Source organism: Balaenoptera borealis, assembly GCF_965194805.1.
Source record: "Balaenoptera borealis genome assembly, chromosome: 17".
Taxonomy (NCBI): domain Eukaryota; kingdom Metazoa; phylum Chordata; class Mammalia; order Artiodactyla; family Balaenopteridae; genus Balaenoptera; species Balaenoptera borealis.
The window spans coordinates 34,817,720-34,830,839 of record NC_138876.1 but is presented as its reverse complement, the minus strand read 5'-3'; the positions used below and the strand labels follow the sequence as shown (position 1 = coordinate 34,830,839).

General features: G+C 38.3%; 1 protein-coding gene across 4 annotated transcripts in view; it reads left to right on the top strand.

Moving 5' to 3' along the window:
* The window catches only part of GRHL2 (grainyhead like transcription factor 2), a 141,128-nt gene that overhangs the window by 98,226 nt on the left and 29,782 nt on the right, over positions 1–13,120 (top strand). For all 4 annotated transcript variants that reach the window (XM_082364331.1, XM_082364329.1, XM_082364328.1 and 1 more), the window contains exons 10-11: positions 10,418–10,505; positions 10,999–11,138. In XM_082364331.1, the coding sequence (XP_082220457.1) occupies positions 10,418–10,505; positions 10,999–11,138 (228 nt within the window). The remainder of the gene's footprint in view (positions 1–10,417; positions 10,506–10,998; positions 11,139–13,120) is intronic.

The window sequence follows — 13,120 nt, the reverse complement described above, 5'->3', positions numbered from 1 at the left end:
TTTTTAGTGGGTATATAGATCCTGTCCCAGAACATATCGATGTAACTGCTATTAATTTATGGGTTAAATGGGGTCTCAGCTAGAGCCTTTTGGAATGGAAATGGCACCTCTAAAATAAGTTCATTAGCAAACATGCTTCAGGAGAAGATGTAGTTTTTGAATCTTCCTGAAACCCCTCATAAAAGACAGAGCAATTAAAATGGCAAAGATTAAAATCCCGTGATTATGTGACAAGAGACCCTTACAAAATCCCAAATGTGAATGGGACCAAACATCAACAATTTCAAGACCTGTGTGATGTCGGCATCGTGAGAGAAAGTAGTGGGCCCACTTGATGACCAAAGAACAGGGAACCTACCAAAGTGACCCATGGTACCAGAGAGAGAAGTGGGCCATCAGAGGACAGTATGTGAAACTAGGGTGGGAGGGGATGGATTGTACAGACTTCAATTTACTGGTGGGTGCAAGGGGACAGAACATTGAAGTGTTCTGGGCTCTATAAACTCTGGAAAGTTATAAATTGAAGCTCCCTGGTAGGATAAAATCCTGCTCTGAGAAAAGGCTGCCGGGAGTAGAATCCAGGTTGAGTTGAACAAAAACAAAAACAAAGGTTCAAAGGAAAGAGAAGTTCCAAATAAAAAGGAAGAGGGGAAAAGATACAGAGTAGGCAGATCTCAGGAAATATAGGACTATTTTCTTTTATCACTTTTTGAACACAACTGAAGCAGGAGCATGAGAGCCATGAAGCTAGAAGAATTATCCTAGTTCTCTCATTTCACTTAGAAATGACCAGCAGAAAAGAAAACAGTTGAATCCCATACAGTCTCATGAAAAAAATAATTAATATCAGACTGACTTCCTGTGGACAATGGATGCGTGCCAGAAAGACATGCCCACAAAACAGGTGAAACCTATAGCCTAATGTTCCAAAAATGGGCTTAAAATTAACATAATTTAAAAAATTTTTTTTTTTTTTTTGAAATTAACAAAATCATGGAAATTATAAAGAGCAACATAAATCACAGTTTGTAAAACTCAGACATGAGGTGTTTGGAGAACAGAATGATTTGAAAAGAGATATGGTAGAATTCAGGAAAGAATTTAGAAGTAAAAGATTAAAATATTTCAGAGGAAAAGACTACACTACAAGCAACACAGAAGTGAATAAATAAGAAAAGAGAATGCCTTAATAGAAATACAAGTTGGAAAAGAGCAAAATTTTAAAAATCAGAGGAAATGAAGAAACAATTAAGAGAAAATCATAGATATAGAAAAGAGGTAAAGATGATCCAAGAGACATATAATATGTATCTTTCAGGAAGAAAGCTAAAACAATGGAACAGAAGAAATGCTAAAAATGATAATCAGGAAAACTTAAAATAAAAAGTATACATTTTAAAATGGGCTACGATGCACCTGGGAAAGTTGACCCAGGATGACTTTAAAAATATTCTTTGAGCATCTAAGAAAAATAAAATAGACAATGAGTCATTTATTTTTTTAAACTAATTTTTACTGGAGTATATAGTTGATTCACAATGTTGTTTTAGTTCCAGGTGCACAGCAAAGTGAATCAGCCATACACATGCATATATCCACTCTTTTCCAGACTCTCCTCTCATATAGGCTACTACAGAGCACTGAGCAGAGTTCCCTGTGCTACACAGTAGGTCCCTATTAGCCATCTATTTTATAGTAGATAAGGAGTCATTTACAAGGAAACTTTTATGATCAAACTTTTCAACAGCAACACCTTGTCAGAAGACAATGATATTTAAAGTAATCAAATAAAGAAAATGTGAGCCAAGGATTTTATATCCAGCCAAGCTGACTTTCAATTATAAAGATGACAGGCAAAAGCAAAACAAAATAAAACAAAGAAACAAAACCACCAACGAACAAACAAGCAATCAAAAAATCCAAGGAATATTTCTTCTTGAGGAATCTATTAAAGAACAAGCTTTAGACACCAATATGACTGTAAAGACATTGATAAAAGGACTGATGGTGAGCATTATGTGTATATTTACCTTGGATCTAATTCTAAATGATGGAAGAGACAGTAATGGCAATGTGATATGTTCTGACAGTGTAGAAATAGTACAATTATTTAAAAATTGGGTAGGGTGGGGAGAATATATGAAAAATAGAATAAGCTGGCAACTGCTTATAGGTGTTAACTGGACGTAAAAGGGTATGAGTTCAGATTAGGTCCTGGGGAGAGGAGAGGAAGGGGAAAAAGAGGTTAATGGCTAATTCAAAATTGCCAGCACTCTTAAAGGTGCTACAGTCAGATGTAGATCAAAGATCTACCATGCCATTAAAATGTCTGAGTTGTAGTTTAGCAGAGATAGAGAGTAGGAAGAAGTGGGCATCTGTGAACAGAGGCAGAGATGGTCATGAGAAAAGAGAAGGAAACACATTAACTAGAACTGCACTGAGTTTAGGGACATGCGGCATAGCAGTGTCTCTAAAATCTCGATAGCCTTTCAGGTCATGACGATTTCAATTAGTGCTACTCGTCAGAGCAGCACAGCCCTCTCAGGGACAGTTAGGCAGCCCCCATGATACAGAGGAGACACAGTTAAGTCAGTAAGACACAGTTGTTGTGTAGAAGAGAAAACTGCCAGCAAGCACAAGTAACTCACCAGAGTCACACGGTGAAAAAGTAGAGGAGCTGGATGCAAATCCACATCTGATTCAAAACTCATACTCCTTATATCTTTAATTCAGCATATTAAACATTAAGAAAGCATTTTCAAATGACGTACAACATGGAATTTTTAAACTACATGTGGGAGAACGTTTAAACAATTTGAATTCCTTACTTTATTCCAGAAGTTTCAAGGAAGATGGTAGAATCCCCCTCAGTGAATCTCCTTCTTGGAAGGGAGGAGAAAGATTAGGATCAAGGAGAAAGGGAGGGAAGGATTGAATGGAGGCCCTGGGCAATCCATTTACCTTTATGTCATAGTTGGAATTGAAAGTAGGAAAGAGAGGGCTTAAGGGATACTCATATAATTATTTTTTTCAAGTGTTGAGGTCATAAATACTAAAAATCAAAACAAAGCAAAAATGCAGAATACATAGAGAGAGTAGTATTGTTGTTCACCTATGCCCTAGAATGAGAGGGACTCTAAGAAACTAGTGATGTAAAGAGTTTCTAGTGGGTAGTTTTTAGTTTCCGTTTCCCAGTGTTGAATGTTAGGAAACTCATAAGGAAGAAATCTCATGGGACAAGCAGGGTGTATTAACCTTAACTGCTATTAATTTTTCTGATAAGCTAGAAACAAAATTTTTTTGCTATAATTTGTCATCATATTTGTAACTCTGGTTTCAAAATCCAGGCAAAACTCACTCCTGGGAAATTAAAAAGAGAAAAAGTTTAATTCCTGCAATTTTCAAATGGGGGTGTAAATGCAAATGATTAATTTGAATTATCCTCTAAAGCAAAAGAATTAAGAGCTATTCCATTTAAAACTGTAAATTTCCCAGTCACAGTCTAGAGTTTTAAACAGATGGTATTCTGCACTATTTATAGTTCCCCAGCTTGATTTCTAATTAATGCACCTGTGAGATTGCAGATGAAGATAAAGTTCTTCTCCACCTTTTTTTGATATTATGATACTTCTATTGAAATACACATGTTTATGAATTTAAAAATTCAGGATCTGCTATATGGCTGTACCTATATCAATACTTATATCTATATCTTTATATCCGTATTTAATTACTTCCATTATCTTTCAAAAGACAAGAATTATATTGCTGAAGACAGTGACTATATATTGTTTAAAACTTGAGAATAAAGCCACATTCTCTTAAGAATTTTTTCTCTTTACTAATTCTTGTTTGGAATGATCTTGGAGACAATGACTGTTGAAGATTATGAAAAGCTAAAGATATCACTTCAAACTACCTTCTTAGCCAACTTAAATAGGTTAAGGCCACATTCTTTTTTTTTTTTTTAAAACATCTTTATTGCAGTATAATTGCTTTACATTGGTGTGTTAGTTTCTGCTTTATAACAAAGTGAATCAGATATACATATACATACATCCCCATATCTCCTCCCTCTTGCGTCTCCCTCCCACCCTCCCTATACCACCCCTCTAGGTGGTCACCTCAGTTATCTCTTTTTTTTTTTAATTTTATTTATTTATTTTTAACATCTTTTTTGGAGTATAATTGCTTTACAATAGTGTGTTAGTTTCTGCTTTATAACAAATTGAATCAGTTATACATATACATATGTCCCCATATCTCTTCCCTCTTGCATCTCCCTCCCTCCCACCCTCCTTATCCCACCCCTCTAGGTGGTCACAAAGCACCAAGTTGATCTCCCTGTGCTATGTGGCTGCTTCCCACTAGCTATCTACTTTACATTTGGCAGTGTTTATATGTCCATGCCACTCTCTCACTTTGTCTCAGCTTACCCTTCCCCCTCCCCATATCCTCAAGTCCATTCTCTAGTAGGTCTGCATCTTTATTCTCGTCTTGCCCCTAGGTTCTTCTGACCTTTTTTTTTTTTTTTAGATTCCATATATATGTGTTGGCATATGGTATTTGTTTTTCTCTTTCTGACTTACTTCACTCTGTATGACAGACTCTAGGTCCATGTACCTCACTACAAATAACTCAGTTTCATTCCTTTTTATGGCTGAGTAATATTCCATTGTATATATGTGCCACATCTTCTTTATCCATTCATCTGTCGATGGACACTTAGGTTACTTCCATGTCCTGGCTATTGTAAATAGAGCTGCAATGAACATTTTGGTACATGACTCTTTTTGAATTATGGTTTTCTCAGGGTATATGCCCCGTAGTGGGATGGCTGGGTCGTATGGTAGTTCTATTTTTAGTTTTTTAAGGAACCTCCATACTGTTCTCCATAGTGGCTTTATCAATTTACATTCCCACCAACAGTGCAAGAGGGTTCCCTTTTCTCCACACCCTCTTCAGCATTTATTGTTTGTAGATTTTTTTTTAAATTATTTATTTATTTATTTATTTATGGCTGTGTTGGGTCTTCGTTTCTGTGGGAGGGCTTTCTCTAGTTATGGCAAGCGGGGGCCACTCTTCATCGCGGCGCACAGGCCTCTCACTATCGCGGCCTCTCTTGTTGCGGAGCACAGGCTCCAGACGCGCAGGCTCAGTAATTGTGGCTCACGGGCCCAGCTGCTCCGCGGCATGTGGGATCTTCCCAGACCAGGGCTCGAACCCGTGTGCCCTGTATTGGCAGGCAGATTCTCAACCACTGCGCCACCAGGGAAGCCCTGTTTGTAGATTTTTTGATGATGGCCATTCTGACCGGTGTGAGATGATATCTCATTGTAGTTTTGATTTGCATTTCTCTAATGATTAATGATGTTGAGCATTCTTTCATGTGTTTGTTGGCAATCTGTATATCTCCTTTGGAGAAATGTCTCTTTAGGTCTTCTGCCATTTTTGGATTGGGTTGTTTGTTTTTTTGACGTTGAGCTGCATGAGTTGCTTGTATGTTTTGGAGATTAATCCTTTGTCAGTTGCTTCATTTGCAAATATTTTCTCCCATTCTGGGGGTTGTCTTTTCATTTTGTTTATGGTTTCCTTTGCTGTGCAAAAGCTTTTAAGTTTCATTAGGTCCCATTTGTTTATTTTTGTTTTTATTTCCATTTCTCTAGGAGGTGGGTCAAAAAGGATCTTGCTGTGATTTATGTCATAGGGTGTTCTGGCTATGTTTTCCTCTAAGAGTTTGATGATGTCTGGCCTTACATTTAGGTCTTTAATCTATTTTGAGTTTACTTTTGTGTATGGTGTTAGGGAGCGTTCTAGTTTCATTCTTTTACATGGAGCTGTCCAGTTTTCCCAGCACCACTTATCGAAGAGGCTATCTTTTCTCCACTGTATATTCTTGCCTCCTTTATCAAAGATAACGTGACCATAGTGCGTGGGTTTATCTCTGGGCTTTCTATCCTGTTCCACTGATCTATATTTCTGTTTTTGTGCCAGTACCATACTCTCTTGATTACTGTAGCTTTGTAGTATAATCTGAACTCAGGGAGCCTGATTCCTCCAGCTCCATTTTTCTTCCTCAAGATTGCTTTGGCTATTCGGGGTCTTTTGTGTTTCCATACAAATTGTGAAATTTTTTGTTCTAGTTCTGTGAAAAATGCCTTTGGTAGTTTGATAGGGATCGCAATGAATCTGTAGATTGCTTTGGGTAGTAGAGTCATTTTCACAATGTTGATTCTTCCAATCCAAGAACATGGTATATTGCTCCATCTATTTGTATCATCTTTAATTTCTTTCATCAGTGTCTTATAATTTTCTGCATACAGGTCTTTTGTCTCCTTAGGTAGGTTTAATCCTAGATATTTTATTCTTTTTGTTGCAATGGTACATGGGAGTGTTTTCTTAATTTCACTTTCAGATTTTTCATCATTAGTGTATAGGAATGCAAGAGATTTCTGTGCATTAATTTTGTATCCTTCTACTTTACCAAATTCATTGATTAGCTCTAGTAGTTTTCTGGTAGCATCTTTAGGATTCTCTATGTATATTATCATGTCATCTGCAAACAGTGACAGCTTTACTCCTTCTTTTCCAATTTGGATTCCTTTTATTTCTTTTTCTTCTCTGATTGCTGTGGCTAAAACTTCCAAAACTATGTTGAATAATAGTGGTGAGAGTGGGCAGCCTTGTCTTGTTCCTGATCTTAGTGGAAATGGTTTCAGTTTTGCACCATTGAGGATGATGTTGGCTGTGGTTTTGTCATATATGGCCTTTATTATGTTGAGGAAAGTTCCCTCTATGCCTACTTTCTGGAGAGTTTTTATCATAAATGGGTGTTGAATTTTGTCGAAAGCTATCTCTGCATCTATTGAGATGATCATATGGTTTTTCTCCTTCAATTTGTTAATATGGTGTATCACGTTGATTGATTTGCGTATATTGAAGAATCCTTGCATTCCTGGGATAAACCCCACTTGATCATGGTGTATGATCCTTTTAATGTGCTGTTGGGTTCTGTTTGCTAGTATTTTGTTGAGGATTTTTGCATCTATGTTCATCAGTGATATTGGCCTGTAGTTTTCTTTCTTTGTGACATCTTTGTCTGGTTTTGGTATCAGAGTGATGGTGGCCTCATAGAATGAGTTTGGGAGTGTTCCTGCCTCTGCTATATTTTTGGAAGAGTTTGAGAAGGATAGGTGTTAGCTCTTCTCTAAATGTTTGGGAGAATTGGCCTGTGAAGCCATCTGGTCCTGGGCTTTTGTTTGTTGGAAGATTTTTAATCACAGTTTCAATTTCAGTGCTTGTGATTGGTCTGTTCATATTTTCTATTTCTTCCTGGTTCAGTGTTGGAAGGTTGTGCATTTCTTAGAATTTGTTCATTTCTTCCAGGTTGTCCATTTTATTGAAGGCCTCATTCTTAAAATAAATTTAAGAGAAACAATTTAAGTGTCAAATAAAAAAATAAAGATAGCCGTCCCCTCTCAAGAGGTGGCAACAGTGATCACAATATAATCAGGAAATCCTCAGGCATATTTTTTTTTTCAAATTTAACACTCCATAGTGAACATATAAGTGGGGGAAATTATTTTCAAATGATAAATTTGGTGTTTGCAGAAAATATGCTATTCTGGAAGAACTAGACTTTTTTGCGCTTTAATGAGAGTGCAAAGAATATTTTCTAGAAGCTTTGGGTCACCAATAATCAAAGGAAGGAAAGGAATTCTTGGAAGGTCATGTTCAAGGATGCTTTCTCTATGTTAATTGAATGTATCAAAGCTGCCCTGGGTCACTGTGAAGTCAAAGCTTTATTTTAGATATGAGAACTGTGGTTCTCCTAAGTTTGGATACTATCAGAATTGTTTTGGTGTGCCGATATCTGAGCCTTCTGGGCAGGAAATTTCTTACGTAGGTATGGTACTAGGACTAGGCTCTATGGAGAGCTACTCTATGTTTTATGTTAATCCTTTGGGTTTGGCATATCAAAGAATACCTGTAAAATAATAAGCAGGTGACTTTATTTCCTAAAAATTGACATTGAACATATATAAGTCCTGAAACAGATTAATTTCAGACCTTTCTCTCAGAGCAATTGTACAAAATAAAACACCAATTTAAAAATAAAATTGCTTGACAAACCTTAGGGTGTGTCTTTGGTGAGTTGTAATTTTTATAGATGAATTTCCATATTTCTACTTACATTAAATACCATATTGTACAGACTTTCAAATACAGAGAAAAATGTCTTACATGGACACAATAAAAATGAATAATAGGGGCCTTTTGCTTATATTTCACACCCATTTGAACAAAGTCATGTTTGTGCATTTAACACTTTATTTTCTGAAAATATTATATGTTATCTAGACAAAAAACTCTACAAAACCTTAGTATATCTTGAAGAGACTTCCAAAGGAAATATTTCTATATTTTTTCTCCCTCTTTCTATGAATTTCTATGGTTTATAAACATCAGTGACAATTCAAAACTTGAAGCACTGTGAAATAATTACTCCCTTTTGGTAGTAAGAAGTTTTTTGACATAAAAATGCGTATTTAAAATATCTGATTAAACTATTATAACTATCCAAATCTTACCTATGTAAAGCTCTTAGAACTCACCTGCCACAGAGGAAGTACCCCATCAGGATTAGCTGTAATCACTCATTCTTCAAGAATTAGCTCTAAAGCCATGATGGATACCTTGATTGACCATACACCCCTGTTGTGTCACGGCCTTACTTTGGCCAGAATTGGGAATCAGCTTTTTTTAAAAAGCCAATTTGATAAGCAAACTCTATATTTCAATGTTTTAATTCAAACCATTTGTGTGTCCTTTTCTGTGAATTGCCTATTTCATGGCTCTTGTCTATTTCTTTATTGGTATGTTAGTTGTTTTTTTCATTTGAATCATTATTTATATATTAATGATTTAACACTTTATATGATATTTTATTGCAAGTATTTTCACCAATTTGTCCTTTGCCTTTTTTTAAAATAAATTTATTTATTTATTTTTAATTTTGGCTGTGTTGGACCTGCAGTGCTGCGCGCAGGCTTTCTCTAGTAGCGGCAAGTGGGGGCTACTCTTCATTGTGGTGCGTGGGCTTCTAATTGCGCTGGCTTCTCTTGTTGTGGAGCACAAGCTCTAGGCGCACGGGCTTCAGTAGTTGTGGCACGTGGGCTCAGTAGTTGTGTCTCGCGGGCTCTAGAGCGCAGGCTCAGTAGTTGTGGCACACGGGCTTAGTTGCTCCGCAGCATGTGGGATCTTCCCAGACCAGGGCTTGAACCCGTGTCCCCTGCGTTGGCAGGCAGATTCTTAACCACTATGCCACCAGGGAAGTCCCCCTGTCCTTTGCTTTTTAATCGATTTGTGTGTGTGTTTAACGGAAGGAGTAAATTGTATACTCTCAAATCTATCTCTTTTGTGTGTGATAACTTGGGGGCAGTTTCTAGGGGTAGAGGTTGCTGGCCAGTCCTTACTTTACTATTCCTTAAATAGCTGCCACAAAGGGCAGGACCAGTAAATGCAGATCTGAAATCTAGGGGAGAAGTCTAGCCTGGGAGTGTCTATCCGGATGTCACCTGTCTAGAGCATCATGGAAATATGGGTGTAGATGAATTCTTCTGTCATAAGAATGGAGAGAGAGAAAAGAAAAGGAATCTGTGTTGGAATGTCTGCATTTGGGGAGTGAGAAGAGGAAAATGAGTTAGCAAAGCTGACCAGAAAGAGAAGATATTCAAAGAATCATGGAAGGCCAAGAAGGCAAGAGACATAAGGTGACGGTCAACTGGTTAAGTCAGATGGATTTGGCAAGAGAAGCCAATGAAAAAGTCAAAATACAAGGAACAGAGGAGCAAAAAGGAGGCAAATAGACCAGCCTCTTTTCTATTCGGTCAAATGAGCACCATCTCCAAGAGCATATGAACATATTCAGACAAAACCCCAAATCATACTTGTATGTACAAAATGATCTTAAATCCTGTGTAGTTTACTTATGCCCTCCCTCATTTCCCCTACTGTAATGATTTTTTATAGTTCCATACCAACGAGCAAAGGAAAAATTTTATAGGGAATTCGCACTCAACTTTAATGCCCCCCCTCCGTGCCCAGGAATGATGTTAACGAGCTGATGCTTCCTCCTACAACATTTTATTATAATCAGTAAAATTACTAACCGGCTTCACTGCGAGAGGGAACAAGGGGAACTCTGGGAAGAGTGGGATCCCTTGGAGGTCAACAATGTAGTGTAAACTAAGGAGCAGTCTCAGCCTTCAGAGTGGAGGCCTGACCTCGCCGGAGGATGGAAACGGGGCTGCCTGGCTCTGCTCCCCACGTTTTGTTTTTTATCCCTGTGGCTTGTGTGCAGACAGTTGCTCTGGTAACATGCCTGGCGTTGTCTGCATTTGTTTTTCCCTGTCAGGGAGCAGAGAGAAAAATCCGAGACGAAGAGAGGAAGCAGAACAGGAAGAAGGGGAAAGGCCAGACCTCCCAAACCCAATGCAACAACTGTGAGTGTGGTTGTGAAGGGGTAGGCTTTGTCCGGGCCAGGTCCACTGGGGAATGGGTGAAAAGAAGCGGGTTGCAGGTAAAATATGGACATGCAAGGGATGGCTTGCTTTTCCCTAGCAGTGGAGAAGGGGTGAACTCTCCCTGTTAAAAGTAAATAGAATCACATGATCACAATGTTTGAACTAGGAGGGATTTTCTAATGTCAAGGAGACCAACATCCTCCTTCTCCAGACAAGGAATCTAGGGCACAGAGAGGGACAGGAGGGCAAGAGGGGACCGGAGCTCCCCCTCAGGAGCGCTCACGCCAAGTCCACACTCTTTCTGCTGGTTTGGTGATGGGAGAGGGGAGGCTTTTAAAGTGTGTTCACATCTATGGCGTTTGGGAAGCTTCATAGGAGACAATCATGAACTTTAGCTAAGATTAGATCTTACAGGTGAGAGTTCTTAGTCATTCACAACCCTCTCACTTATGGGTTTTGTGATCGTGTCCAGCCTCTGATGGGAAGTTGGCGGCGATACCGTTACAGAAGAAGAGCGACATCACCTACTTCAAGACAATGCCTGATCTGCACTCCCAGCCCGTCCTCTTCATACCCGATGTTCACTTTGCAAACCTGCAGAGGACAGGACAGGTATGGCCTCCCTGCTAACATCCGCCTGCCATCCATTCACTGGGCTGGTAGAGCCTTAAGACAGCATCACTTCAGGCACTGTTGATCTTAAAAATAAAACCCATGAATTCAACAAAAAGTCAGCTGTTCCCTACAGAAAATGGAATTTTATAGAAAGGAATGTCTCAGGAGAGGAAACTAACTTTCTAAGGGGAAGGTGAGAGTGAGCTGATAATCTCGAAGTGTTGACAAAGCAATGAAAGAGGAAGAAAGTAAGAAGGCTGATAACCTGTAAGAAAAGTTTTGTTTTGTTAGTTTTGTCATGTGGGATCCACCTGATGCGATGGAGCGCCATCTAATGGTGGGAAATTGAACTGTACCCATAACTTCCAAGAGGAAAAATTCTTTAAATAAAACTCTATCAACAATTTTTCCCTTAGTAAATTAACAGTTTCCATTGAATAGGTAAATAATTTCACACCAAGAGAAAAATGAGATTGTAGACAAGCCTTTTTAAAAAAGTTCCTGTCTTCTAGGTATATCTATAAGTGAAATTATAGAAATAATATTATAATATAAAGATGCAATAATTAACTCATTATGGTAGCTCAAGTTGATGAAATGTTATGCAGCCACTAAAATTATAATTATGAAAACTATGTAGCAACATAGGAACTCATTATGATAATGTTCAGTGGGGAAAAAAGTACAATAGCCATTTGTGTCTATACTGTGATTCCAAATATATACCTGAATTTGAACAAGACAAATTGTAATACTTGATGAGTAGGGCTATGAGATGGATGATTTTTTGTATTGTCTTTAGTATTATTTATTTTATGTTATGAATTAAAATTGTGTGAGATAATTACTTCCCCAGCGTTAGCCAGAATTGTCTTTCACCAAACCAGTTGGGTTTAGTGACTCTTGTATTGATTAGTTTTCTTTTAAACTCAGAGTCCTCTGAGGAAAGGTCTGTTGAGAAATAGGTGCCTAATGACACATTCCAGTTTTTCTTCCATTCTAAGTGTTCAGACACTCATTAGAATTGACCTTAGTCTAGGAGCAGAAATCATTATCGGCTTAACTTTCTCTTTCTGGAGAATATTTTGTGTATGAGACAAAGCAGTTGTACAACCAGGGCTTTTTTTAAAAGTTGCTGTTTTTGACACAACATGGCAACAAAATACCCATAGTTTTTTCTTGGAGTGCATTCCACTGAAATTTAGCATTCCCATCTTGTCTTACTTGTTTGATAGGAAAAGGACACAAAGAAGAAAGGAAGAATATTATGATTTATTAAGCTATGAGAGCCAGCACCTATTTTTATTCGTATTTTTTAATTCCCAAGAACATGATGGTGATTTGTGTATTTACAGTCTTTGTGAATACATGGGATTTTTTGAAGCTAGGTGTTCACACCTTCCAGGAGAGAGGGGAAAATTGAGTTAAATTGCTCTTATTGTTTAGTGTTGTGATTCTGGCTTCAGCCCGGTGTCAAAACTGACAGCCTGACCTGTTCTCTTGGCAAGATTTCTCTGAAATACACAAAGCTGTAAATGAATCCTAAGAGGAAAAGTGACCAAGTCTGACTGCTCGTGACTGTCAGTCCTCTGGCCTCACTTGCTCCCTCCGTGTCCTGAGCTGGACTCCTAGCCTGTGGCTGAATCAGAAGGAAAGTGTAGCCTTTACCGTTGGTTGGTTGCACCAATTTGCAAAGCAACCCAATCAGCGTCCCCTGGGGCATTGCGAAGTTAAGTCCTGCTGTCTGGGGCTGTTCTTGAAGAGCCTCAGGCTTCCCCTGTGGCCTTGGCGTCAGAGTTAAGGGGCTCAGTTAGGGAGCTTGTCTGGGCTCCAGGCAACAAAGGAACACACTCTTTTGTGCTCTAGAACAATGCGTGAATGTCCTGTGGTTGATCAACTTGCTTGGCTGAAGGAAGGGAGCGCCTACTGTGTAGCTGGCTGGAACTTTAAAGGCTGCCTTTTCTTAGAAAAGCTGGGAG